Source organism: Calidris pugnax, unplaced genomic scaffold (genome assembly GCF_001431845.1).
Source record: "Calidris pugnax isolate Ruff unplaced genomic scaffold, ASM143184v1 scaffold102, whole genome shotgun sequence".
In the NCBI taxonomy this organism is placed as follows: Eukaryota; Metazoa; Chordata; class Aves; order Charadriiformes; family Scolopacidae; genus Calidris; species Calidris pugnax.
Window position 1 is genome coordinate 352,267 of NW_015090846.1, and position 27,534 is coordinate 379,800.

At 52.7% G+C, this 27,534-nt stretch overlaps 2 protein-coding genes across 2 annotated transcripts in view; one reads left to right on the top strand and one right to left on the bottom strand.

Annotated features, from left to right (window-relative positions):
• Positions 1-85, bottom strand: part of LOC106888565 (carnitine O-acetyltransferase-like) — a 12,354-nt gene extending 12,269 nt beyond the window's left edge. The window contains exon 1 of the mRNA XM_014942862.1: positions 1-85. This exon is cut by the window's left edge and continues 61 nt beyond it. Within this exon, the coding sequence (XP_014798348.1) occupies positions 1-85 (85 nt within the window).
• A 370-nt stretch (positions 86-455) lies between these two features.
• PPP2R4 (protein phosphatase 2A regulatory subunit 4) lies at positions 456-27,134 on the top strand. The gene is made up of 10 exons (XM_014942977.1): positions 456-507; positions 2,878-2,978; positions 4,274-4,360; positions 9,420-9,545; positions 10,294-10,411; positions 12,080-12,179; positions 13,318-13,442; positions 13,946-14,046; positions 18,546-18,653; positions 24,353-27,134. The coding sequence occupies exons 1-10, from the start codon at positions 483-485 to the stop codon at positions 24,425-24,427; spliced, it is 966 nt and encodes a 321-aa protein (XP_014798463.1). The 5' UTR covers positions 456-482; the 3' UTR covers positions 24,428-27,134.
• Positions 27,135-27,534: the final 400 nt, after the last annotated feature.

Sequence of the window (27,534 nt, forward strand, 5' to 3'; positions counted from 1 at the left end):
CCGCCGCCCCGCCGCCCCCCTCAGCCGCCAGGGGGCGGGGCCGCCCGGACGCCATCTTGGAGCGGGGCGAAGCCCGCGCCGCCATCTTGAGGAAGGGCAGGGTCTCGCTGTGGGGGGGGGAGCGTTGCGGCCGGTGTCAGAGCAGGGATGCGGCTTCTCTGTCAGCTGCCTGCTCCGGGAGTTGGTGAGGAGGCTCCTCCTGCCCTCCGAAGGGTGTCTTCTCTCCCCTCCCCGCGCACACCCACTCCTCACGGCGCCGCAGCGCCCCACACAAACATGGCCGCCCCGTGTGGCCAAGGGAGGCCGTGCCCCACACAAACATGGCGGCGACGGTGGCCGGGAGGGGCCACGCCACCGGCTGACAGCCCCGGGAGCGACAGGGGCGGGCGGCGTGCCCTGCTCAAAGATGGCCGCCGGCGGCTTCGGCGTGTCCGGAGGTGAGAGGTGAGGGGTGGTGGCGGCGGTGGCCGGGCTCCGGGAAGATGGCAGAGAGCGAGCGGCCGGCAGGTGAGGGGCGGCCGGGGCGGCTCCGGGGGCCTTCTAGGCTGGGGGCTGCGCTCGGGGCCCGTGAGGGGCGTCTTTAGGGTCGGGGTGTTCTGGGGAGCCTCACGCTGCACGGGGGTCCTGGGGCCGGCGCCGGCGGGAGGGCGCCGGCAGCGACCGCCCGGGCCTGTGTTGAGGGTGAGGAGGGAAGAGGTTTTGCTGAGGTTACGAAGGGGCCCTGGAGGCCCCCGACCCTCGGCCGGGTGGGGCAGGGAGGCCCCGGCACTATCGGCCACCCGGCCCTGCTCCCGGCTGAGGCCTGCGGGGCCGGGAGCTGCCGGTGGGGCTGGGGCCTGGGCACCCCCGGGCGGCGGAGATGGGGGGTCCCGCGGGGGCTGTACCCCCAGCAGGGGATGGGGGACAGGATGGGGCAGGGGGAACCTCTTTCCCCTGAGGGCTGATAGGGTCTGCGGGTCCCTCCTGTGCGCCCCGGGGGCAAAGGGAGCAGGGTTTGGGCTGTGGCTGGAGCAGCCGGAGTCAGGGGGCTCTATTGCCTGTGCCCATTTTCTGTGACTCCGTTTCCCTTTGCTGAAATGGGTGGTGTTTGCTGGTGTGGAGAGTCCATCTCTTGGCTGAGTTTGATTCCCCCTCCCCACCCCACGAGAGTGTCTCCTTTGTCAAAGTCACTTCTCATCATAAAACAGACCCGTTCTGCTCCTGTCTCCATCGCATCATTAGTTTTGGACTTTTGCTTAATATATACATTTAATAATATTACAACCCCTGCAGACCTTGCTCTGTTTCCTTCTTTGCTTATCTGTGATCTCCTCCCCACAAGGAAATGCACAAAGTGCACATCAGAAGTGGTGGTGGCAGAGAAACAAATGCAAAGAGATGAAACAAGTTGTGTGACAAGACAGAGGTTGGGCAAACATCTGGACCCCTCTGTCAGGACACTGCCCTGGCCACATCCCTGGCCTTTATGTGTTGTGGGTATTAATGGACAAATTGGTGTTTGCCTTCTTGCACCCCTGCTCTGGGGTCTGTCATCGTGGTGCTAGTTGTTGAGACTTGTGTGCTGAATTTCCAGGAGAGAGGCATGCGTGCCTTTCATTTAAATTCCTTGTGTGCTGTTCCTCTCATCCTTGTACCCGGGAGTTTTACTGTAACTTTATGCAGGGGAATGAACCAAACACTGTAACACCCGAGGCGGGTGACGAGACCGCGTTTGTTCTGTAGATAGGGAACTTGAAAGGCAGAGAAGTTAAATGACTTTCTGAGCTTGACAACTCTATAGCAGACTCTGCGTGGTTCCTGGGACTTTGGATTCCTTTTTCCCTCATCCGCCTACCAGACAGCACTGCTCTGTTGCAGAAAAGGCTGCTGATGCTTCTGGGTAGTATTTTCTATGTAAATGCAGCTAATAATATTTTAAGTAGTTGGAGTTTGGTGTGTATGTCAGGGAGCCAGTGCCTGAGCTGGTTGTAGCGTGGAGAGTAGTTGCTGAAGTGTTGTCAGAGTGGCTGGTGCTGAACAAATGCCTTCAGATTTTCTAGGATTAAAAAGAGGACTGGGTGACTCTAACAAAATTCATAAATTCACGTTAGCACCCAGTTTCTGTAACAGTGGTCTGCTGCACTGCCTCTTGCTATTATAAGTCACACTTATAGGAGCATAATATGAATTACCTCTAACCTTGTGGAGTGTTCCTGGCTCTGCAGAGCTCTGGAGAGTGGGGAAGGAGTGACCCTTACTGCAGGGCTGGGTCCTTGCTTCAGATGCCCGAAGGAAGAGCTTGATCTGATGATTAACAATTTGTGTTTGTGTTAAACATTACATCCTGGCCTCTGAGAGTGCTTTAGAATTAAATGATCTTCATAGCTTCCACCTGGAAGAGACTGTGTCCCGCCATCCTCCAAGCCTGGACAGAGGGCTGCAGCTCTGGACTGCCATCTATTGAGTTGTCTTTGCAGGAGTTGTCCTTTTTGGAGGAATGCAGTTCAGGCTTAACACCCTAAAAACAAGGCTCAGGTAGTTTGTTAGGAGACCTCAGTGCTTCAGTGTGACCTGAGGCCTGTCTTCACTCGAGAGAAATAATTAAACTAGCTGGACATTGCCTTTATTAGCTCCTGCACCAGCCTCTCTGTCTGGATGGGAAATGCATCTTTAGTGGTGAAAACAAACATAATGCCACTTGCTGAAGCCTTGCAGTGCCCTTAGGAGTGTGTTATCTGGGGATTGAGAGGATATTGTTTGGTGAGATAATGGCACAAGCTGGGATGGATTTGTTTGCTTTCTGTCTCCTGAGAAATGAATGCTGATTTCTAAGAAAGGAAGACAGAGGATTTCTTCTTCTCCACTGCCTCTATTTTACCTCTTTTTTTCATCTCCCAGGCACCTCTGAGGAGGTGGTTCCTCCCCTCCAGCAGAACTTCATGATCCCCAAAAAGGAGATAAACATGGTGTCCGACATGGCCAAGTGGAAGCGCTCTCAGGTATGGCTCTGGGGTCAGGGAAAACTGGTAAGTGCTTATTATGCTTCAGTGGCAGCCAGGTCTGGTCTGGGAACAGCCACGAGGTAAACAGGTTTGGGCAAGTAATGGGAAATTAATTGATTTGTGTTTTAAAGCAGAAGAGTCACTGCCTGTTTGTAGGAAAACGACTTGGCAGTGAGGTGTGGAGTCTGGCAGCCAAATGCTCTGACAAACGAGTGAGCCAGGGAGAGCCCAGAGATGCTAAAAAATTATTACTGCTCCTTCCCAACAAGCTAGACAAGAAGCTGGTAACTATTTCATCCTACTTAGCCTGTACATTATATCAAAACTGGATTTACCCAGTGCTGTTTGAACTTAGTGTGAACATGGTCCTGCTGCCTGGCCCTCTAATAGCATCAGGCTGGGTTGGTTCCTTGGGGCCTTCCCACCTTGCTGTACTGGAAAGGGCTCCAGAGCCAAGGCCTTCAATTTCCTGGGTAATTTTTGTTTACAGTATGTGTGGAGCTGGTGGAACAGGCAGGTTCTCTCCTCTCTGCCTTTGAGGGATTGGTGTGTCAGCCCAGACTCGTCCCACCTTTTAGGAGCAAGTTCTTGCTTGATGACTGATCTGTGATGTCTTAAGAGAAGCTTAAGTTATAGTCAGGTCTCAAGCAAACTTCTGGGTGCAGCTGCCTTTGTTAAGTCTCCAGGACTTGCTTCTGCTCAGGATTTCTGTGCAAGAGGCGCCCAAGGAGGCAGTGGTGGCAGTGTGCTGGTCTGGTGGTTTCAAAGACTTAGAGCTGTGGAGCTGCACTGGATATGATGCTTCAAAACCAGCAAATTTAAAGAGAAGAGTGGTGAGGAGCCTGGGCTCTCTCCCATTTCTCCATCCTGCATGAGGATGGGAGAAAAATAGAAGGGGGAAGTGGGTGATAATGACGCAGGTCTGGGAGAAGCAGTGCAGAGCAGGATGTCTGGGCACAGCTGAGACTCTGCACAGCCAAGGAGTTTAAATATGACCTGATATGAGGCAGGGACTTTGAGGGAAGGATTTTGGGGGCAGTGTGAGCTTTTTTAGTATTCTTCTCTCGGTAATTTTTACAGCGATGCAGAGTTCTTAGTGCAATCGCCATCTGCCTCTGAGGTCTGCCAAAAATAGCAGTAGCCACTCAGCAAGCCCTGTTCCCTGGGTGTCTCCAAGAAAGCAGGGTTGGGAAAGGTTCCCTGGGAGTGCAGGAGCGCTCCCGTGCCATGTTGCTTTTCCAAACGGTCCGTGGGTATTCACTGACACCCTGCTCTCTCGGGTGTGTTTGCAGGCATACGCAGATTACATGGGCTTCATCCTCACTCTGAATGAAGGTGTCAGAGGCAAGAAGCTGACCTGCGAATACAAAATTTCAGAGGTAGGAGAAGAGTTTGGAACCCTTTGTTTCTCCTTTTCTGCCTTCATATTTTTTTGGCTCTATGGTGGATACTTCCTAGGTGAGGAACGAGTTGGCAGCTTACCTGGGTGCCAGGGAGAATAAACGTGGTTGGGTTATGCTTGGGGGTGCAAATGTCAGCCTGCAGTCCTCCCCCCAGGATGCAGAGGCTGTGTGTGTGCTGGCTGGATGGGAAGTCAAGCAAATTACATGTGGGCAGGAACTGGTAGTGAGAAGGAGGATGCAGAAAGGATATGTTTTGACCCTGTTTTCACAGTCTGGCTTCAACCAGTGGTGTTTTGAAGATGTGGTATTCCCTCCTGGTTGCAGGCAAAAGGCTGAGATGTGTGTACTGTTCCTGTTCTCCCACTGGCCTTTTTGTGGGAGCTTGGGCAAGTCACTTGTCTCCCTGTCCCTGGGCTTCCTTGGTGCTCAGGCTGTGTTAACAGCACTGATCTTCTCTGCCCATGGTACAGCTGAGCTCTGCAAGGTCTGGTATGACAGCGTGTGAGCTCAAGGCATGTCATTGAGGTGACCTGCCTCACCAAGGGCTGTGCTGAGGGCTAGAGAGGGCTGTGAAGCACGCAGGAGGGCTGGGCTGGGGAAGTATTTTTAGCCTGTGGGGCAGGATTGCCCATTCCCAGGTGTTAAGGAGGAAGGACCTATTTTTCCCCTTGCATTAATGTGACTCTCACCCATCTCTGTTTGCTGCTGTGGCCAGTTTTGGTGCCTGTTCACCAGCTTCACTTCTGTGCTGCGCACTGGATCCCCTTCCCTTGTTCTGCATTGTAACAAGGAGGTTCTTGGGCACATTTTTACTGTTCCAACTTATTCCAACTTATCATGGCTATGCAAGAAAGCTGGGAATAGTCTGGAAAGATCTTGGCAGAATAGGAAGCAGACTGGGCCCTGTGTGTGTGTTTATAGCTTCATTCTGCTGTGGGAAGGCAGCCTACGATGATCTTTAACCTAGTCATTTATGTTTGAAGCAGGCATGTAAAGTTCAGCCTTCCCTTCTAGGAGCCAGTGTGTGAATGACAAACTTGCTTGTAGTTCATGGGGGGGATCAGGGATAATGAGTCCCTCCCTAACAGGCTTTGTGTCCACCTTTTGTTCCTTCAATTCAGTAGAAACTGCTGTCAAATGCTGCTCTTGCTTTCCGCTGTTTGCATTTCACCTTTGAGTTTTGCCTTTGTCGTGATCTTGCTCATTCCCAACCATTCACAGAGCAGTTCTAGGGAAACAAAGCATTAAAAATGAGCAAAACAAAGAGGGGAAAAAAAAAAAATCCTCTTCCGCCACCCCCTTTGAGCTGTCAGCTCTCTAGGAAAAGCTGTATCAGGGCTGTATCCGTGCAGCTGATGGTTTTCCATCTGCAGTCCATGTGACAAACAAGAGAGATGATCCTGCTTGGGAAGTGGCAGGGACCGTGTCTCATTCCCCTGGCACTCAGGAGAGCAGGAGCCTGTGACTTGAGGCACAGGTGGAGCATCCCCAGGGTTGCCTTGTTGATGAGGTTGCCTGTTCACGCGGGTTCGTTTGTAGATCAAACTGCTTATCTGTGCTTTTAAAGGCTCAGCCCCTTGTGGCCTCTGCTTGCATCTCTGCTCTGCTTTCTTCTCCTTTTCCTGTACCTGCTGCTGATGTGCTTTTGTGCTGTCCCATCTTCCTCCCTGATCAAATGCTGGGGACGCCTGCCTTTGGCAAATGACCTCCTGGAATCCTTTCTGCTGAATGTGTATCCTCTCCATGACTTACTGGTATTGCTTTGCCATGGAGAAAAAAAAAAAAAAAAAAAAAAAAAAAAAGAAAGAAAAAAGAAGAAAGTATGGTCTGCTGTGCTTTGAAAGAGACAGCTTAATGGTTTCCAGAGTAGCGTGTGTCAATACCAAACTGTCTGCTGGAGCAAAAGCTGGATCCTTTGGGGGCTGAGCCCCTTCTGAGACTTGCTGAGCTTGCTCTGCTCTTACAGAAAAATTGCATGGAGCTGTCTGGGGTTTTGCTGGAGGCATCTGACAAGTAGTGATAGCTGAGCTGTTGTTTAGGACTCTGGCGTAGACACTCTGTCTGGCACAAGGTTGTATGACTGATAGGCTGTGACCTGCCTCCTCCTCCTGGAGGGAGCGCTTTTCACGTGGGGATCTGTGCAGCGACTGCTGGGGCTGCAGCCTGGAGCAGTGTTTCAAAGCTGTGACTTTGATCAGAGGAGCAGTGCAGCAAGGAGGAGGTTAATTTTGGCCATGTGAGGAGCAGACCATCTCTTCCAGCAGTTCGCTGCATTGGGGGCAGTTGGCCAGCCTCGTAGCTTGGTCTAGTTCCAGGAGATAAGTGGGAGAAGCAGCAAATGCCCTGGGTTTAGCAGCTCCCCTCCTCCCACAGGGCTTGAGGAGCCCACAGGGGCAGGCTTGGTCCCCACGGGCAGCTCTGGCTGCTGTGATGCCTTCTCAGCACCTCCGTCTGCTTGGCCCCTGCTCTTGAGAGATGCTGACAGGTCTCTGCTCTGTAGGAGGCTCTGTGGTTTGCCTTTGGGACCCGTGGCAGACTCAGGGTCAAGGGGATGCAAAATCAGCACAACCAGAAAAGCAAGGAGAGCAGGGGGGAGGCTGCCCTTGCTTTGATCACTGGAAAGGTAAAGCAAAAATAGAGCTTAAAAACCCAGCCAGGCAAAACAAGGCTGCAGTGGTGCTGATGGTTGTGTTCCCGTAAGCTCTGCTTTTCCCCTCCTTCTCCCCTGCTGGGGTCAGCCCTGGATGCACAAGTTTCCTCTGCTGGACAATGGGAAGCTGCTTCTTTTAGTAACCCCTTTTTCAAAGGGCCTTGAGCCCAAAACGAGCCGCATCTCTTTAATTATTTATTGGCATGGCTGAGCCAGCAGCTGGGTCCTGCTCTCCCGTGTTCAGTGGGGCTGGGCTTTTTAATCCCTTTAAAGCAAGCGAGTGGGGAAGGGGAGGTTTGACTCTGGAGCTCCCCAAGGCCTGCGGGCAGAGCTGGGGAGGGGGAAGGAGCTGGTCCTTGCCAGCCATTTATCCAAGCAGCACTGAGTGCTCGCTGAGAGGGGTTTGAAATACGGTAGCTGCTCGTAATGAGCTGCTGGTGCCGGCGGATAAATCACCAGCACGATTTAATTATTTAATGCAACCCGGTGCTGGGGACGCTGTTGCTTAATTGGAGGGGAATGCAATAGCCAGGAAGGAGTAGAGCTGAGTCCAAAGCTTGCCTGGTGCAGTGGCGAGACGCTGGGTTTCTGCAACATTTTGGGGAGCTGAAGCAGAGAGGGTCGCGCTGCCTCGGTCCATGTGAATCTGGGGCACTGGCCCGTTAGTGGCTCCAGCTTGCAGACTCACCAGGGCACCCAGAGCTTCTGGGCTCCTCTGTCCCTTGGCATTTGGGTCTTTTGTGTTGCTGGTGTGCTCAGGTCTTGTCCTCTATCCCAGCCTCTGGCCTGGCTCAGTGGCCAAGTGTCAAGGTCCTGCGGGGTGGGTGGATCTCTCCCCTGCCTGATCCCACTTCCCGCTGGCTGGTCCCACCATCTTGTTGGCTCCTGAGAAGCTGCTGTTTGTAGGAGGCTGTGTCTGCCATGAGACCCTTCCTCCTGGGAGTGGAGGGCACGGGGAGCGATCCACAGCTGGCTCAGCTGCAGCACGGCTCTGCCATGCCTGTCTTTCCACCCACCCACCCCCTTCGAGTGGCACTTCAAGGGCTAGAAACTTGCTGGGCTCGGCTGTTTCCTCGTCCTCCCGGCAGGCGATGTGAAGAATTGAACCACAGCCCAGGAGACCAGCCGGCTTCACACGGTCGATGCCTCCAGCAAAGTCAAACCAGCCGCTGCTTCTGCTGTCCTCTTTGTCCCCTTGAAGGAGGAATCCCCTCTCGAGACAGAGGAACCTACATTGCCCGGGGCCTGGCCAGCTGCTGTGGCGGCTGGCGGCTCTCCGGCTGTTTGGAGTCGGATAAGGAGAATCCCAGAGCCTCTGGACAACAGACCAGTTGTCACCAGAGCCTCCTAAAACTGTTTGGAGCTGCTTAAAGTGCTGCCTTTCGGTGTGTGGGGTGTAGCCGTTCCCCAGCTGTATGGGGAAAGCAGGGAGGAGCACCCAGCCCTGGTCCTAACGGTACAGCTTGAGACAGCGTGCTGTGTCGCCTGTTGCACCTCTTCTTTTCCTTCATGGCCATGGCAGTGCCCCCTCCAGTCACTTTCGTGCATCCTACACAGCTTCCTCATGTTCTCCTTCCAGCACTGGGTGTAAGAAAGATGGCTCTGTTGTCTTGCTGTTGCATTTGTCTTCCCATCAGCATTGTTTGGTTTTGTCTGAGAGCCAGGAGCTTCTCATGCTTGCTCTGATGAGACCACTGGTGGGCAAATCAGGCTGCCTCTTCCCCTGTATTTTGGGTAGGTTGTATTTTGCCATGTGTAGTGGATACCAGTCTGGCTGGTATGAGTTTGAAGCACTAGGAATCATGCTGAGAAGGTTGACTTGTGCTTAGGCCCTGCTGCTCTGGGTGCTGTACAACTGCTAACACCATCGCTGCTAATCCTGGCTCCTAAGAGACACTTCAGGACAAGGATTAGAGGCCTTGAGAAGGGCTTCTGAATCACATCACCAGCCACTGGTGAGGATATATGACAAGTGCTGTGCTGTATCCTGTGGGGGATGCAGGACCCTCAAGACTCAGAACCTGAGTTTTATGTTGGAGATCCCTGAATTGTGTACGACTTCCCTGCTTCTCAGCCCTGTATGCCCTACAGCAAGCAGCCTGCTGTAGCTCTTCTCCCAGAGGTTTTAGAGCATAGTGCTGTTGCAGCTCGTGGAAAGCTGTGTGGGCGACTGGAGAACCTGCCTCAGGCTGGGCTTTGTACTGGACTGATCTGAGCCCTTTTGCATTTCGGGGAGGGTTGGCACATCCCATCCCCGCTTGCCACCCTCGGGAAGGATAGTGGGGGCTTTAACAACTCCAATCCAGGGTGAAGATGAGGTGTCAGAGCCTGAGGGACTGCTCTGTTTTATATCATTGTGACCCCTCATCTTCTTTGTCTCTGTAGCCCATTGAAAAGCTGGTGGCTCTTCTGAACACCCTTGACAGATGGATTGATGAAACCCCGCCAGTGGATCAACCTTCTCGCTTTGGGAACAAAGCCTTCAGGACCTGGTACGCCAAACTAGACCAGGTGAGCATGTCTGTCATGTGTAGTGTTACATGAAGCTCCTTCAGAAGGGCAGGGTGCCCAGCAGGGGTAGCAGAACGGCTCCGTCATTGTGTGGCAGCCAAGCAGCCTATGAGGAATTGCTCAGGTAAGCTGTGAAGGATCCACCTCTTGATACACACCACTTACTCCTGATCTGGTGCTGTCTTCTCTTATGAGAGCGTGTAGTCCATATGAATGCTCTTGGCTGGGTCTCCAAGCCCTGGATGAGCCCATGAGGACCATCCAAACCCAAGGAACTCCTTTGCTTTGTAACGGCTCACTGTGTCTGCCAGCTGATGGGTGGCACGCAAAACCAGAGGAAGGTTGTCAAACTCCTCGGGTTCCCTCAGCTCAGAGCACTTGCTCTGCTGGGTGGTGGCACAGGTGCAGTCCCAGCAGCAGTGAGCACACACAGGTCTGCTGCTCTGTTAGTGCTAGTGGAGATGACCCAGTGGGGAACTGGGCTGATGTACTTGGATGGTGAAGGTTTCTTTTCCTACAGGATATGTGTGGCCTGAATAAGTGTCAGGCCAAGCTTTCCCTGAATTACACCATCTCTGGAGGTGACTCTTTCAACGGGAGAATTTGCTCCTCTCATGCTGGCTCTGGCCATTGTAGGAGTGCACCATTGCAGTTCTCCCTCTGCAGCAGTGTCTGAGCAGAGGGTGATTTGCTCCTGGGAACTGTGACAGGTCCGCACTCACTTGAGGGAGCCTTTTGTGTCTTTCAGGAAGCAGAAAAGTTGGTGGCAACAGTGATTCCCAAGCATTTGGCTGACGCTGCACCAGAAGTGGCCGTGTACCTGAAGGAATCTGTGGGGAACTCCACCCGCATTGACTATGGCACAGGTACCTGGGCACACATGCTGTTTGAGGCTTGACTTCCTTGGGAAGTGACCCGTTGGAGCCTGGTGCTATTTATTTAAATAAATATGTTATTGCCACTTTCTTTTAGTGCCAGCTTGGTGCTTCTAGGGCTTCCTCACCCCTTTGTCCAGCATGGGCTATGACTGAGAGAGCTGGGGCTGGCAGCAGGGCTGTGCTAGAGCTGTGACACCCTTTTTGTGTCTCATCTGATGAAATGGGAGCTCAGCTGTGCAAGCCCATTGGGGATAAGCTATAGGAGCTGCTTTACCATGTACCACAGTCCTGCGCCTGCTGATCTGCAATAGGCAGATTAGAGGAACAGGCTTAAATTGGAGCTAGAGTTGGAACCAAGTTTGTGTTCAGTGGGAGGTGGCTTGAGGTCTGGTGCTCCCTAGAAGTGACATAAGTGCTTACAGAGGAACTTTGAAATCTGCAGTCCTGCGCCTGCTGAGCTGCAATAGGCAGTTTAGAGGGACAGAATATAATGGGTTAAATTGGAACTAGAGTTGGAACCAAGTTTGTGTTCAGTGGGAGGTGGCTTGAGGTCTGGTGCTCCCTAGAAGTGACATAAGTGCTTACAGAGGGACTTTGAAATCTGAAAGGAGAAGCATTTTGCACCTAAGGAGACACTGAATTGCAGGTTGGAGTAGCTGCGCTGGCTTCACATAGACTTAAATCCAGACTCATGTGTGCTCTGTTCCTCTCTCTGGAGGATGAGTGAGCTGAGGAGAGTGTCCTTGCCAAAAGACAGGAGAGCAGGACACTGTGAGCGCAAGGAAACACGACTTTGGACCTGGGCAGGCAGAGGAAGAGGAGGATGTGGATAAAAGGATGAAGAGCTGGTGTCTGTGCAGTGCTTTCCAGGAGAGCTGCAGCTCGCTGGCACCAGGGGGAGATGTTGTCTTCGGAAAGGGATCTGCTGGCTGGGGTTTTGTCAGCCTGGGCAAAGAAATTCAGCCTTTCCTCTGCTCCCTGTGTCCCAGGACAGACCATTGGTGCACCTTGTTCCTACACTGGGAGCTGCACTTCACAGTGGAGAGCTGCTGGTCTTGTACTCTCCCTTCTTCTTGGTCCCTTCCACTAAAAGATATTTATGGGTTTGCTGGTTGTTTCTTTTCCATGCTGTAAGCTGGAAAGCAAGCTGCAGAGGCTCAGCCTGAGATCCCGGTACTGTCCGTCTGGGATGGACTGTTCCCAGCAGTGTCATGGGATCTGCATCCTTTCGACACAGAGATATTTTTGAAACAGGAGGAAATCTGTTTACTTGCAGATGTGAGGTTCTCTCACATCCCTCAAGCAGATGACTCTGCAGTGCTCCACTTCCCCTGCTGTGCCAAGCTCCTGGGAAAGGCCCTGCCTTGCTCCCAGCACATCCAGTGTTGGAGCTGTTTTTCCTCAAGAACTTACTTCTTCTCCAAGTTAATAATCACCTTATGGGTGTGTAGAAGGTATACTTTAGGTGGGTGCTGCGTAGGGATAAAATATTGTCAGCTCAAGGCATTAATAGGGACAATAGGGTTGGGGCTCTTGAGATGGGACTGTGTGAAATCACTGCTGTGATTGTTGAAGAGCTGTTGAGGTGCCTACAGGAAGCTTGTCCTGGGGACTGGAGACACCAGTGTCACATCTCTTCATCTTCTTTCACTCTAGGGCACGAAGCTGCGTTTGCAGCCTTTCTCTGCTGCCTCTGCAAAATCGGTGTGCTCAGAGTGGATGACCAGATGGCCATCGTCTTTAAAGTATTTAACAGGTGAGGTCATGGAAGGAGAAGGGCCAGAAGCATTGGGCTGTTTGGGGGCAGATCTGACAGTGTCCACTTCCAGCTGCCTGAGATGTGTGAGATGCTACTGTCTGTTCTGTACACCAGACTCCTCCTGTTGTCTGGGCTGATTGTACCCCCTTTCTTTCATTCATCTGCACCCTTTTGGGAGTAAGAAATTGTAAGAAGAGCCTCCTGCTGGGGTCTGAGATGAACAAATTGACAGAGGTGTGTACGTAATTAGAGAGTGTGAGTGCTGAAGGGCTTGCTGGCCTAGGGAAGAAGGGTAGAGTGGGAAAACTGAAGACAAACGTAGAGAAAATTAGGAGGCAGTTGTACTGTTTAATGAACTGTACAGTGACCCGTTGCATCGGTCTCCGAAAGGGATGACAGCACCTTGTCTGTTAGAGACTGGGTGTCTTTCTGGAAGGTTACTTTAGTTGAACACAAGATATTGAGCTCTGCAGAGGTATGTGGGTGAAGCTCTGTGCTTTGTGATAGACAGGAATATCTGATCAGAGGATCTAACATCTCTTCAGGCATTAAAAAAATAAAAATAAATCAATGAAACTGGCAGGCCTCCACTGCTCTTCTGGATGTGTTTCCAGCCCAGGAGGTAGAGTTGGTAGTGAAGAAACTGGTGGAATGTGGGTTTGGAGTCCAGAGATCTAATCCCAGCTCGGTCACTGTTTGGTGGCATGGAAACAATTTCCTTTGATAGTTCTTCCAGCTTTAATCTTCCACCTGAAAAGTGCAAGTAGCGGTTGTTCTAAGGTGGAAAGCTTTCTGAGCTTTTTTGGAAGTTGTTGAAGGAGAGCAAAGTGTCAATGTTTTCAAATAACAGTTGAGGTGGGGAAAGATCTGCACAAACATAGGACACTGCAGATAAAATAAACCCCTACCACTTGATTTCTTAGTGAATTTGTTAATTTCTAAAAGATGCTGGTATTTGCTACTATACGTACCACTAGGCTGCTTTCTGTGGCAAAGGAGCTGAACGTACTGTGAGGGGGTCCTGCTTGCAAGTGATAAAGTTGTGACCTCCAAACTGGTTGTTCTTGTCCTCATGTAAGTCAATGAAGACAGAAGAAGGCCTTGCCTTAACCCTTCCTTCTCTCTTGGGTCTCAGGTACCTTGAAGTGATGCGAAAACTTCAGAAGACCTACAGGATGGAACCTGCTGGCAGCCAGGGCGTGTGGGGCTTGGATGACTTCCAATTTCTACCTTTCATATGGGGCAGTTCCCAGCTGATAGGTACTAATAAAAATCTTCTCATGTCCCAGCCTGCCCCCTGCCCTGTCTGTCTAGGTTACAAAGATGAAGGGGCTTGGGACTGACTTTTAAATACAAATATGTCAAATTTGTGTATGATACGGCAGAAGAGTTTGCTTGGGGCTTTTTTTTTTTCCCTCAGCTTTCCAAATAAAGCTAGCTGCTTAGGTTGGGAGATGGAAGGCTTCCTTGTACAGTACATCTGTCTTTATTGCAGTGACTACAAGCTTTTTAAAAGGAGGGTCTTGTTTTTGGTGGTAGAAAACACATTTTCTGCCCTGGGGAGTTTACCAGGTGCTCTCACTGCTGAGGCATTGGAGTGGGAGTTGAGATGGAAGGGAGCAGCTCTGTGCTGACTTCTGAAGAGCTCTGATGGGAGGATCGTGTTTCTTGTGGAAGAGGGGCAGGACAAGACCTGATTGAACGTGGTTTTAGAATGGGGCTGCCATACAGGCTACTTCCTATTGTCTCTTACTCTTTTTTAGACCATCCAAATCTGGAGCCTCGACATTTTGTTGATGAGAAGGTGGTAAACGAAAACCATAAGGACTTCATGTTCCTGGAGTGCATCCTCTTCATTACAGAGGTGAGGACTGGAAGGTTTGTCCCACGGGGAAGTTCTCTTGACATTAGATACTTGGCTCTGGCTGAGGTTTTCTCTTCCTCCTTTGTTTGTTTGTTCTTGTGGAAGTGTGTGGATGAACTGTTGTTGCATGTCTGAGGTGCTCTCCTTGAATGAGTTGAGACAGGGATGTTGAGAGGAAAGTATAATTAAGCTAGATGGGCTGTGCATTGCAGTTAAAGGGAACTTTAACAAGAGCAAACAAATAACCTGGGATCATCACTTGGATCTGTCAGTGGGAACTTGGATAGAGAAGATTGGTGCCTGCAAGTGTGCTAGGAAGATGAAGTAGGAGCTGCAGACCGGCTGGGCTTGCCAAGATAACCTCCCTCCCCTCCAGCCGTTGGTGCTGCTTAGCAGGCCCTGGGCCTCCCCTTGCTTAGGGCAGGCTCCCAAAGCTCTGTGCTGCTTGGTCTCCTCCAGATCCTACCAAAAGATTTGCCCATTAAACGCTCCTTATTTTCAAGCCATCCAGGGCAGAGATGGTGCTGAGCTTCACCCTGCTGACCATGCTATCAGGACCATGTTTCTGCTCAAGCACTCTGTGGTCCTTGGGTGAGGGACTGGTGATACTCAGCGTGCTGCCAGCTGCGTGTGGTATTTCTCATGAAGGAGCTCATGGCTTTCTGCCCTCTGCTGCAGGCGATGACCTGGCCGTGTTCCTGCCACCCACCCCTTGCAGCACGGTCTGGGCAGTGAGAGCAAGAACCACAGGCTCTGTTGTGGTGAGGGATTTCTTGTCTCTGGCAAGAGAGAGTTGATGGGATTAATTTTGAAGGACAGAGTGTGGTTGTTCCCCTTTGTTCTGTTCTCTTCCCACCCCCCCATCCCCTCCGCCTCTCTAATTTAGTGATTAGATGAGAAGGGAGGTTACAGAATATGAACTTAGCCTTTCATCTTGGAAATTTTCATAGAAGCCTTTGGCCCAAACCCCGGGAGATGCTGTGTCAAGTACTGCTGAATCTAGTAGAGTTGGTTGGTACTTAGCACCTCACGGGGTTTAACCCTTAATGCAGAGTTAAATCATGCCATGGGTAGTAAAGAGGTGCTGGCGGAAGAGATCAGGTTGAGGACAGGAAAGCAGGAGCCAAGATGCTCTTAAGATTTATTGTAACTTGGGCCTCTGTAATATCCAGACAATGTACTAACTTGTTAAAAACATAAAACAGAAAAACATCTCTTGACACAGCAGAAAATTCTGCACTGCACAGCTGACGTGTAAAGTTTAAAATACACAGCACCACCCTGCTTCTTCGGGTCACTCTGCTTTTCCTGCAGAAACTTAGCTTTTTAGCAGGCTTTTAAAATAAGTGATTTCAGTTTTTTCCCCCCAGAATCAGAATTCAGGATTTCTGCTGGGTTCCTCAGTGCCACCTGGTGGCAGGGAGCCCTCCTCTCGGGCCCTCCTGGCGTGAGGCACTAAGGGATGGCAACAACCTGGATTATCAAACGCGTGGCATTTTTAATCCATCTTCATGCAAGCACTGTTTATTTTTATTTTTTAAAGAGTCTACTTTTAAAATTTGGGGTTTTTTTCTCTCCCAAATGCCTGGGAAGGCTGTTACTGCCGCTAGGGGGGGCTGAGACAGCCTCGAGTGCCTCCAAACGCAATCAACAACAAAACAAAATAGCAGGGAGAAAGATAGAAGGGATTAAAGTCTTTAACAAATGAACGATATTACTTTCTTCTGAGCTTGTCAGCTGAGAACAGCTCTCCTTTAAAGGTGCTAAACACGTAGCAAACGCCGCAACAGTTCCCATAGTGGCTTGGGTACGTCTTACCACCACGAGAGCAGGTTTTGTTTCAGCCAGCTACAACCCAGGCAGGTTGTTTTCTTTCAACCGAGAGAATATTCTCTTGAGCAGATATTTATTTTTTTTTCAGCCCCCGGGTGACGTTTCAGGGATGTGAGTGTAAGCTGTTGTGGTGTTTGCCTTGTGTCTATTTAAACCTCTTAAAGTAGCAGGGAGATGATGTCCAGGCTGAACCCGCTGAGGCGTTCTCCTCACAGCAGCACCGCCCTGCACAGGCACGGCAGCGAGCCTTGCGTAAGCCGGCCTGCTGTTGGGCAATCTGTGGGGTGGTTTTGGACCCAAACATGCAGTTCTTGAGTAGGGTGAGGTTGATGGAGCCGGCTGGGACTCCAGCTGTCCCCCCGCTGCCGCCTTGCTTGCCAAGAGGGTGTGTGGTACCTGAAAATGTGAGGATGAGGAGGGTTTGGGAGCATCTCTAGGGGCTGCGGATGGCAGCGATGGCAGGGCTATGTGTGTTTGTGCAGAAGTGAGGTGTTAGGTACACCCTGACTGTTATGGTGGATCACTACGATCGCCCAGATGCTCCTCTGAGGGCCCAGGGCAGGCAGCAGGAATTTCAGCTTCAATCTGGCTTCTAAATTTGGAGGTTTGGGAAGGGAGGGCTCGGGTTTCTGCTGGAAGGGAAGGAGCTGACAGGAAAGCACGGCCTCAGCCGTCCCCCTCCCCCCGGCACTGACAGAGGAACCATTTACAAAAGGCCGATTCTCTTGGGAACCGAGAGGCAGGAACGCCGCGTCTGTGAGTAATTTCCTGCTCAATATGGCTGCTCTGACTCACTCCGTTCCCCTGGGGTCACTGCGGGACTGCAGCGCGCTCGCCGCCTCTCGCTCTCCCCCCCCTCAGCTCTCCCTCTTCGCCCTTTGTGGCTGGAAGGAGATGATTTTTTTGTTTTTGTTTTGTTTTCCCCTCGTCCCCCTTATTTTTCCCTCCCCAGTTTGAAGCCGTAGCCAAACCATCCCTCGCCGGGTGCCCAGGGTGAGCAGGGCCGTGGTGGTGACTGTGCCAGGCATGAGCCACATTTGCCTCCGGCACAATCACTCCGGCTCAGGAAAGGGGGAGAAGCAAAGTGTGATGGTGGTGGCTGATGCAAGCTGTGCCCCTGCGAAGGGCAACGATGCTGGAGGAAGGTTTGGCGTCCAAACGCACGCAGCCGAATCTCCCCTGTGGAGGGGAGGGGGGGGGATGCTTTGAGCGACCCGCTTGGCGCTGAGCTCCCCGTCCTCCTTTAACTTGGGTGCCAAAATCCTCACGCTTCACGCGCCGGCTCTGTCGGGTAACGTCATGCTTTGTGTGTGTCTGTGTGTTTCATCTTGTATCCGCAAGGAAAGCGGGAAGGGCTGAGCAGCTCATCCGTCATCCCCCAGCTCACAGAACCACCGAGGGGAAGCGGGGATGTGTCTGTGCTCTCCTGGCAGCGGGCAGAACCACAGACCCGCTTCCCCCAGTGTTCCAGGAGGTTTGAAGCTCAGCTCCAAAGCAGTGGGGTTTTTTGGGTTCCCTCTCCCTCTTTCCCTCTCTTTTTTTCTTTCTCTACTGCAGGCTGGTGCCACGCAGACCTTGCTGAAGGGCAGCAGCAATTTCCTAAAGCAGATTGATCAGCTTTCCTTGCTTTTACAGTTGGCAGAGAGGTGGTTTTGGAGGCTCTTTTCCCACCCTCGCTCCAGGCCTGTGCGTGCGTGCGTGGAGGGAAGGGGTTAGTTGTTCGAGCCCTGAGTCGAGAACGAGAGTCCAAGAGATTCCTCTCTCCCCACGCTCCTTTTTAGCGTGAGCTTCGGCCTTGTGGTTTCTGATGTCATGGGAACTTCGCTCAGGCAGAGTGGCGGCGTTGTATTTCTTTTTCTCCCTGAGGGTCTGTTTTTGTTCGCGGAGGAGAAGGAGAGACAACTACCCAGGGAATCTACATGAAACTGTCCCTGATTGCAGCTTCCCCCCTGCCCTCCCTCCTCCGAACCCCTCGCCCTGGGAGGAGAAGCACTGGAGTATAAAAAAAAAAATAAAATTAAAAAATGTAAAGCATCTGCTGCAAGCTAGCAACTCGCAGCTCCAGAGCTGGTTTGGAGAGTGGGACTGGAGCGTGTCCCCTCTGCTCCTGCCTCCTCCAGAGCCCTCCTCTGCTAGAGCCAGGTGTGGAGTGGGCTGCGGACACCGGAGCTGCTGCCAACCTGCACTGCCCTCTATTCAGGGAAGGCAGCGGCGGTTGTCGCTGCTGCTTGTTGTTGATCTGAATGGGGAATGAGTCATTTTCTTGGAAAGCCCAGCAGTGCTGCACTGGGAGGTTTCTGGGTAGAATAGGAACAGCGTTGAGCCAAGCTCTACTGGGGGAGAGAACGGGACTTACGTGGGGCTTTTTAAACGCAGTCATTAAAAGGGAGGTGTGTGGAGGGAGGTCTGATTAGGAAAGCGTGGCAGGAAAAGGCTTAATTTTATCAGGGAAAGGGGGAGCTGGATCGCCACGGCTTCATGTGATGTGGCCGCAGCGGGAGGGAGCATAGAGGGAGGGAGGGAAGGCGCAGTGAGGTGGCTGGTGCGTGGGTCACAGGGCTTGGTGGGAATGTTTGCTTGGAGAGAGTGTGAGCGTGAGTCACTGCTGGTGCATGAGCTTCCTGGCTGGCCCTGCTCCCTCAGCCCTGCTCTCGGGTCTTTTTCAGATGAAGACGGGCCCCTTTGCCGAGCACTCCAACCAGCTCTGGAACATCAGCGCCGTGCCCTCCTGGTCCAAGGTCAACCAGGGCCTCATCCGCATGTACAAGGCAGAGGTGAGCATCCAGGGCAGGGGGAGGCTGCTTGGCCACACACCTCCTCCCTTCCACTTCACCATGGCTCAGCTCTTCTCTTCTGCTGCTCCTTGGTGTGAGGGCCCATCACAGCCAGTTGCCACCCCATGCTAAATGTGGTTGGGGAGCCCTTGGCAGTTCAGGTTCAGCTGGCTAGAAAGGGGCTTCTACACGCCTAGCGTCTGCCCCAAAACCAATCCCAAGATGGCCATTCCTTGACATGACTTTGGCCATTTCTTCCCATAGCACAAGGTGCAGGTTTCCAAATTGGAGTCAATGTCTTGATCTGCTCGTCCTTCTGGTCCCCTCACTGATATTTTTCCAGCTGGAGGAGACTTAGTTTAAATCCTCATCCCATGTTTCAAGAACCCCAGAGTAGGCTGAATGCTTTTTACCGATCTCCCCTTGCTACGAGTCCCTTCTGTGCAGTATCCTGGACCGGCAAGGCCACAGCTACCTCCCCGGCTTGGCAGCCCTCCATTCACTGGGACTCTGCTGGCCCTGCCCCAGCAGGCTTTCCTGGCAAACCCTGACCCGGGGAACCAGGCAGTTTTGGCTCTCCCTTATCTCTCCTTCCTGCTCAAGCTAACCCTGAGCTTGAGGAAGCAGGACAGGAACCGCCACATCTGGGCCTCCGGAGGGAACGGCCGACAGGCGGCATCCCTTGCTGGGAAGGATGGGACCGTGCTGGCTCTGCAGGGACTCACTGTTGGAGGAGCAGGGATGGCAGAGCACAGTACAGCTCTGTGGTGCGCCCGGGGAGACCGATGGGGCTTGGAGGAGTTAATCCTGTACCCTGTGGTCCCTGCCACGCTGAGGACATAGAGCGGAGGTTGGTGGGCAGCTCTGCTCAGGCCCAGCGCACAAAGGGGTTAACTGTGCCGAATTCAGCCTGCTCCCTCCCCCAGCCCTTCCTCTGCACTGCACATCCTGTGTTTAGGTTCCAGGCCACATACCTCTCTAATCTGTGAGGTGTCACTCCCAGGCCCGCTGGCTCCTTCCGCCCCCAGCTCAGCTTTCCTCCCGGCCTCCAAAGAGGAGAAGCAAGCGGGGCTGGGGGTCGACCCCCCTCTGCTGGTTGCTCCTTGGAGGGGTGCCCTTGGGCTGCCCCTCTGCGACTGCCCCCGCTCGAAGCTCAGCTCTGTCGTGGGGGTTTGAGATGCTGCTTGCTGGGAAACCCTGAGCTGGAGCCTCTGGTGTGAAAGCTGGGGGGTCTGGAGAGGCTGGAAGGAGGGGCTGGAGGGAAGACCCCAACCTTGGGAGTGCTGTTAAAGTGAAATGTGAGTCCCCTAAAACCTGGAGCCTGAGCATGGTCTGCTGCTGCCTTGGCAGCCCTGCCTTGCTCCTTTCTTTCCTTTGGACCAGCTCCTTCCCACACTGTTCCCCTGGCACCCCTCGTGCCCCATGCTGTTTGGCACTCCTGTCTGTTGCCCCACATGTGCCATATGATTGCTTCCACCTCATGCACCATGAGTTCTGCTGGAGGAGCTTGGCACTGATGTGCCCAGGGTGCAACTTGCATGTCCACTGATGTCTTGGGGCCACCATGTGCTGACAGATCCACTTGGCCTGCTGAGGACAGCGCAGCCTGCTGCTCTAGAGATTGGAAGATTCTCTGGCTCTTTTAGGTGTACCCAAGACATGGTCTTTTCTGGAGGCCTTGGTCTATTTTGAATAGCAGATGACATTCTGTGTGGAAATGCCAGATCCAGGACTGGTGGGTCTCTAGAAATATCTAGAGATGTAGCTGTGTCGAGGGGGGAATGCAAAATCTGCTAGGAAGAGTAAGGACACAAATTTAGACTAAGGTGTAGAAAACATTGAGTCAACCAAAGCACTTTAAATTTAGTTTTTCCCTCGCAGAACATTTGTAGATCTTAAAAGACTATTCCTAAGTACATGGTGCTCATGCAGCAATGTCTTCTCCTCTCACTGCATGGTGCCTGTGTTCACCTGGATGGGCAGAGGAGAGGGGGGATTCCTGCTGGGGAATCCTCACTGGTTTTTTACATCTGCTGTGGGGAGTCTCCCACCCTGCTGCTGGCTCAGCTGGTTCCTGCCTGGCTTGGGAGATGAGAGATGGACATGGCAGTGTGGCTGGGCAGAGCTTTCACTTATGATGTGCCTGGCCATGCAGGTTTTACCAACATTTGCAGCTAGACTCTTTGACTGATCTTTCTGGGAATGACACCATGTTCAGAAGTTGCTGAAGCTTCATCCTTTGAAAACTGAATCCTTCTGGGTGTTTCAGGCTTGGCACCCACAGCCACTGCTGAAGATCTTGTCTGTTTGCTGCTGGCTCCCAAAGCAAGTTTCTGCTTGATGTTCCCAACTGCGTTGCCTTCACCCTTGTGGTCTTTCCCCAATTAGGCACTGCCAACATTAGCAGAAGATAAATGAGCCAGCAGCCCCCAAGTGCTGAGATGGGTCTTCATCCACCTCAAGGCAGGCAGCTTCTGTGGCAAAGCTCAGAGCGTGTGATAGTAAGGAGAGGGAAGGTTTGGGGTTGTGGTGTTGCTTTCTGTCTGACTGGTTGAGAGTAAGTTTTCCTTCTTTTTTCCCCCCTCCCTTTTCCCTGCCCCTCTCATCACTCATTGCAATTAGATCAGGTGAAATCGGACACTTGGATGGAGGCTCCAGCTCCTTAACACGTCTGGGGGTGGCTGAGAAGCGCTCGCTGCCGGGCGGTGCTGGCTGTGACCAGGTTTTGAGTGGAGGCAGCAGCAGGGCAAAGGGGTCACTTGCTGGAAGCAGACCAGGAGAGATCACACTCACACCCTGCTCTCACTTGGTAGGAATAGGGCAATCCCCAGACCCGGTTCATTTAAAAAGCGTTCTGGGTGCTTTATCTCTTCTCTGTCCCCTCTGTGAGATGACTTTTAACAGCCAACAGAAAGCTCAGGTGCATCCGTGTGGTTGGGAGCTCTGGTCTGGATCCAGGCACTCCAGGGTGCTTGCTGCAGAGTCTGTGGATGGGCAGTAGGCTGAAGACAATGTCTTCGGCTCTGTGTGTTTATGAAATCTCAAATGTGTCTATTTATAATATAAATATAATGGGTGAAGACGTGTTCGCTTGGAAGTGCAAGGGCTTTTCTTATTCTCTCCATCAAAGGCGAGTGAAGAAGTCGACAGAATAGAGTGTGGTTAAAGCATCAGCCTTGATGTTTTTCCCCTGAGCCTGCTTTTGTGTCTCCTGACCTTTCTTTCTCTGCTGCAGTCAGTCGGGAAATACTTTCCATTGTAACTAATCTAGTCCCAGTTCCATCTTTAAAGGTTGAACTTGATGCATGAATCCACTCCCCAGTTGAGTCCCAAGCAGACCTTCAGCGTGATGAAGATGGTGGCAAGAAGAATATAAGCCTGTCCCCTCCACTGAACTGGTGTTGGCTACATCACTTTCACTCACATGTGGTGTAAGGAGGGTCCTGTCTTTTGGCATCTCTAATAATCCAGTAAATTTGTGCTAGTCCTGCTGGATAGAGGAGGAAAAGTTTCTCAGTTTCCCTCTTCTTGGGTTGATGATGTGTTAAGTGGAATGGATACCCGTTCTTCCCACGGGTGGTGAGCTCTCTTCATCCAGAGCTGAAACCAGTCTGGTCTTCTGTGGAACTCCTTGGAGCTGGTTGGGCTGACATTTCTAGCTGTCAACATCTCCAATATTCATTTCTCTCTGTTCTTCCCTCACGTCACTGTTATCCGGCACTGCTTCCTCTGAGGGTTTGTCGAAGTGGTTGTGCTGGGAGATGGCAGAAGCTCTGAGCATTAGGAAGCTTTGAAGGTGAAGTGCCCTAATGGTCACAGGACTTATTTCTCCTTGGTGACTTGCCATGAAGGCTTGTGGTTTTCTGTGTGGCTATTTTTCCCCAGGAGCGGATACAGCCGTGCTGTACTTCCACCACCTCCACACTTGTTTTTGCTCCAATGTGCTTGTGAGCAGTTTGGTTGTGCTGGAACCAGTTGCCTGACCTCTGGCTCCAAAGGGATTACTGTAGCCCCGGGCTCCTGAGCACAAATCCTCCTGCTTGCCCATGATGACAGCACGAGGGCAGGCTGCCTGCCTTGGGGTGAAGAGCTGTCTGCAGCACACCACTTTCTCCCCATCCCCAGAGCTGGGATCTCCCCAGCTGCAGTGGGTTCAGCTCAGCCCCATAGAGGGCACAAAGCTCCTTCCTGTGAAAAGGAGAGCTAGAACTACAACATGGCTCTTGCCTCCCTTTGGTAGGAGGGAACTGTGCTTCGAAGAAGTCCCTGGAGGAGCAAGCCATACGTCTTGTCCTCAAGATCTGCCTGGGAGGCTGCTGGTTGCAGGCAGGAGCCAGAGTGGCTTTGACACCCTCCTGCTGATGGCTCTGCAGCTCATGGAGAGCTGGGGACCTGCCTGGCACAGCGTCCTGTCCACCCCGGCTCTGAGCAGATGCTGTTTGTGCTAAGGAGTTGCTGGGACTAGATGGACTCCTGTTGGTTGATAGCTACTGGGCTTTGGTTGTATGTACTTCTCATCTCCTGTAGAATGAGTCCACCATCAGCAGACCCATGCCTCAGCTGGGCACAGGGGAAGGGCTGTCCTCCCAAGACACAGGGCACTTGGCTTTCTTTTCTCCTCTTCATATTGTGCTGTCTAGGGAGGGAAGAACTTGCCCTTCTGCCTGCAGCGAGGAGGTGGCCACCATCTCACTAGCCATGCCCGCTGGTAAATGAGTCCCTGTTGCAGCACAGTGAGGTGGTCTATGGCCCTTGTTTAGCACAACTACCCTGGGTGATGTTAGTGTAGATGCAGCTGCTGGGTTGGTGCTCACGTACTGCTGAGGTCTGTGTGTCTGGAGGTGAGTCTGCTCCGTGCTCTCTGTGAGTTTTGGGCAGTTGGAATCTGCAATGACTCAAAAAACCCAGAGCTCTGAGTGGCTCTGCTGGGCGAGTGCTGGCAAACTTTGACGTGGTTATTGACCACAGTCACTGACCTTCCTGCCCTGGTGGGATGGTGGGCAGAAGGAGCTGTGCCCTCACAGCCCAGCTCTCCCTGTGCAGAGCCTGGAGGAAGCAGCTCTGAGCTAAGCTGCCTTGTAGGGGATGTATATGACTGATCTGTGATCCACATTCTCCCTATTAGTCTGCAATTGGGGGTGGGAACTTCAGGGGTGAGGGATTGTTGGGAACAGGATCAGGCCATAAACTATGGCAACAAAATCACTGGTGCTTGTCTGTCAAAGACTTGAGAACCTGGAGCAGTTCAGGCAGTGCCTTGCAGATGTAAGATGGTGCCTTGAACCCAGAGCGTAGGCACCGTTCTGGGGAGGGAGTCTCTTCCCCGGGGGGTTTGTGCAGTTCTCAAAGTGTTTGTAGGGTGAAGCTCTTCAAAGAAACCAGCTCGAGCAAGGAGATGTGGTGAGAGAGAAAGCTGCTGACATAAACACACCTCTTTTGCTCCTGCTCCAGGCCTGAATTTCAGCAAGCAAAAAGGCTCTGGCTGAAGGGAAGAGGATGGGGTTATGAAGTGTTTCTGGCCTGAGGACCCTGACAGGAATGTTGAGGGGAGATGTGGGACTGATCCCTCTGCCTGTAGCTGAGTTGAGTGGCCCCGAGCTGGCTGCCTCCCGGCCCCGGAGGCAGGATGTAGCTCTGGTTGCATGCGTAAGGTGGAAATGTCTCCTGAATTCACCTCTCTTTTATCTCCCCTCCTGCAGTGCCTGGAGAAGTTTCCTGTGATCCAGCACTTTAAGTTCGGCAGCCTGCTCCCCATCCAGCCTGTGACGTCCTAAGGAGGCCGCGGGAGGAGAGTCGAGGCAGCGGAGGCACAGCGCGACGCTCTTCCTCCTCCCCTCACCCCCTCCTCATCACCTTGCCCGTTAGACACAGCCCATTCATTCCTGCACATCCTCATCGGCAACCACGGATCCAAAGCACTCGCCGGCCTTGCACGGGAGACGGGACCTGCAGCGGCTCCTCCTGCGCGTCCCCAGCTCGGGGATGTCTCGCCAGCGACCACGCTGGGGCTGTGCTTCTCCTCTCTGCTGCGTCCACGGGCAGCACGACTGCCCTGTTACAGCTCCGGGCATGTCAATGGGGTTTGAGTAGGGGCTGCCTTGCAGCGAAGGCTCCTCTGCTTTCCCTTCCCCGGGAGGAAGGGGGTGTGGAGGGGAGGAAGGCACGTGTGTTATGTGTTGGGCAGTGGTAACTGTAATTTCCCTTTTGAATTTCATTGAAGTTTCCTGTTGCTGTTTGGTTTGGGAAACCACTGCGAGGGGTGAGGTGTGAGCCTGCACGTGCCTGTAGGCAGCCACCTCTGCTTGCGCCGGGGGTCTGAAATGGGTAGAGGAAGTTGTAGGGAAGGCCTGTGGGTTTCTGGAAGCGCAGGGTGCCATCTCTCCCCTATTCTGGGTAAGGAAAACCCCGCTCCCTCCTCCTTCCATCTCTTCTGCAAGGTTCCCTGGGTCTTCCTTTCCCACCACTGCTTCTTCTCTCGGGTGAAGCTGGGAACCTTCTGGGCTGTGGGGGTCTGAGCTGGCTCTGGAGCCGGAGACAAGGTCCCCAGAGGGACCCGGCTCTGTGGGAACAGCTATGCAAAGACACTGCTTGAGCGGTGCCTGCTCAGGCTCCCTCTTAACGGGCACAAAACCTCACATGTTCACACACATTCATCTCTGGGTCCAACTTGCCCTCTGCACACCCCGTTTCCTCCTCCGTGCTTTGCTGCCCTGGGGCTGGGCTGGCCTCGGTGGCACGAGGTGACCGTGATTGCTACTGCTTGGTCATAAATTGTAGCGGCAGCCCCATAGCAAAGGGGTTTCCCCACAAAGCAGCATGTTCCCCAGCTCTTTTAGGGAGGCATCCCCGGAGCAAAAGCAGCATGGGGGGGCAAGCATGCAGCTTTACCTGCATTTATATACCTGCGCTGGAAACAAAAAGCATAAATAGCCCAGGACAGCGGGTTATACCTGGAGAAAGCTCTTTCCCTTTGTCATTCCCTGCTGGTGTTTCTGTGCTGGACCTTGGGCAGAGGGACCATGCTTCCAGTGCCACCAGCAGTGGTGTCTTGAAGGCAAATAGGTGGATGGGGACATGGGCTCATGCCAGCAGCATCACCAGGGCAGGAACGGCTGGGGCTGGGTTTGAGATGAGCGGTTGTGGCCACGGGTCTTGACCAAGGTGGTCCACAACTTTGCAGCTGGAGAGGGAATGTTTCTTCTTGGGGTTCCCAGGCTGGGTGTGGGGAGGGAGAGGGCTCTGATCTGGTGTTTGCTGGGGGTCGGGGGCAGCAGGGGTCCTTGCTCTGGCACTCCTGCAGACCACGGAGGGGGCAATGGGGCTGCCCCCAGGCAGGCTGCTTGGCTTCTGCTGCTGCGCTGCTTTACTGTTGGGGGAAAGGAAAAACAAACAAACAAACAGCAAGCCAGTTTGTGAATTTTTTTCCAATTTTCTTTTTGCCAGACCTACTCCCTCCCTCTTGTAAAGGATCTCACAGGCACTCAGGGGAGGGAGAGCAAGAAAAGAGTCTAAATTTAAGAGGCGGTGAAACCCCAGGTGTCTGCAGAGCTAAAGCAGAGCTTTCCAGTGCTGCTACTGTCCTGTCTGCTCTGGCGTGGCCCTGGGCAGGAGCGAGCAAGGATCTTTTGACCTGCCTGAAACAACTCTATAAACTTGCATTTTAAATGAAAATGGAAGACTGGAGTTAAGTCTTGTTTTACTCCTAAATGGGACATGTGTTTTGTCTTGGCTTTCCTAACGGATCCACTCCGGGAACGGTGCTGGAGATCTGTCTCCTTGTTGGGACTTGATGAGTCCATCTCCGGTGGAGCAGCCAGTGCCTGGAACGGAGACCCCAGGCTTGTGTCCCCTTGTGTTTGTTGTGTGGCTTTTGGCAACTGTCACCGTGCTTTAAATGGCTGTGCAACATCTGGCTGGCAATGGCTGAGCTAAAGCCTGTGGTTTTCCAAGGGTTGGGAATGCATCTCTCCTGGTCCTCTAATGGAGTGGGGCTTCCATGCAAAAGGATGGGTGGAAATGTCAACGTCCATGCATGGGAGGGACGCACCAAGAATGGGAAATACAGCATCAAAAAAGGGTGGGGAGGTGCTTCCTTCCCCTGCAGCTGCAGCCACTGCTCCCTGGGAATGGTGTCCCTGGGCTTGGGACCTGCCGAGGAGGTGGGAAGAGGCTTCCGTAGAGCTCGGTGTTTCTTGCTTGCCTGAGTCTGCACGTCTGTCCCACTAGGGATTTTTTGGACTTTTAAGCAGCTAATTCTTGTTTGAATCTTACCAGCACGCTTGGGATGTGCCCTTGTCACGTGGCGGCTGCTTGCCTTCCTCCAACTCCCACCGGCGTCCATCACTGGTTCTCGGGGCTCTGCCCCTCTCCTGGTGGGTCCACACACGTAGCAGCACCCAGGGGTGCTCCATGTCTGAAGCAGCATTCCCACACCTCCTCCCACATTGTGGTTTTAATTAAAGTCTCTGTGTTTTGCACCGGTGACTGTGTTGGTCTCTCTGGGACTGGGGTTTGCTCCTGTGTTGGGAGCAGAGCCAGAGAAGCCGATGGCTGGAGCCTTCAGGCCAGGGAAGAGGCTTTTGTGGAGGCACTTACCCTGTCGGTGGTTGATCTCTTGTTTGCACCAAAATTGACTCATTTAACTGCATGAAGCCAGCGTATCCGGTCTGTCTTTGTATCCTTCCAGGGTGTCTTTCTGTGGTCTTGCACCAAAATGGACTCATTATTTAACTGCATGAAGCGAGTGTATCCGGTCTTTGTATCCTTCCAGGGTGTCTTTCTGTGGTACAGTACGTTTTATTTATTTATTTAACTATTTTGCTGTGTCCACCCCCCTCTCTCCCAGCTGGGATTTGGCAGGTAGGTGATGTGCGAAGCCTGT

What these genes read in the sequence shown, in the direction of transcription:
- PPP2R4 (XM_014942977.1), top strand. Translation starts at nt 483, where the DNA reads ATGGCAGAGAGCGAGCGGCCGGCAG. An exon ending in CCAAGTGGAAGCGCTCTCAG is followed by an intron (nt 2,979 to 4,273) that starts GTATGGCTCTGG and finishes GTGTGTTTGCAG; the next exon opens with GCATACGCAGATTACATGGG. An exon ending in CCGCATTGACTATGGCACAG is followed by an intron (nt 10,412 to 12,079) that starts GTACCTGGGCAC and finishes CTTTCACTCTAG; the next exon opens with GGCACGAAGCTGCGTTTGCA.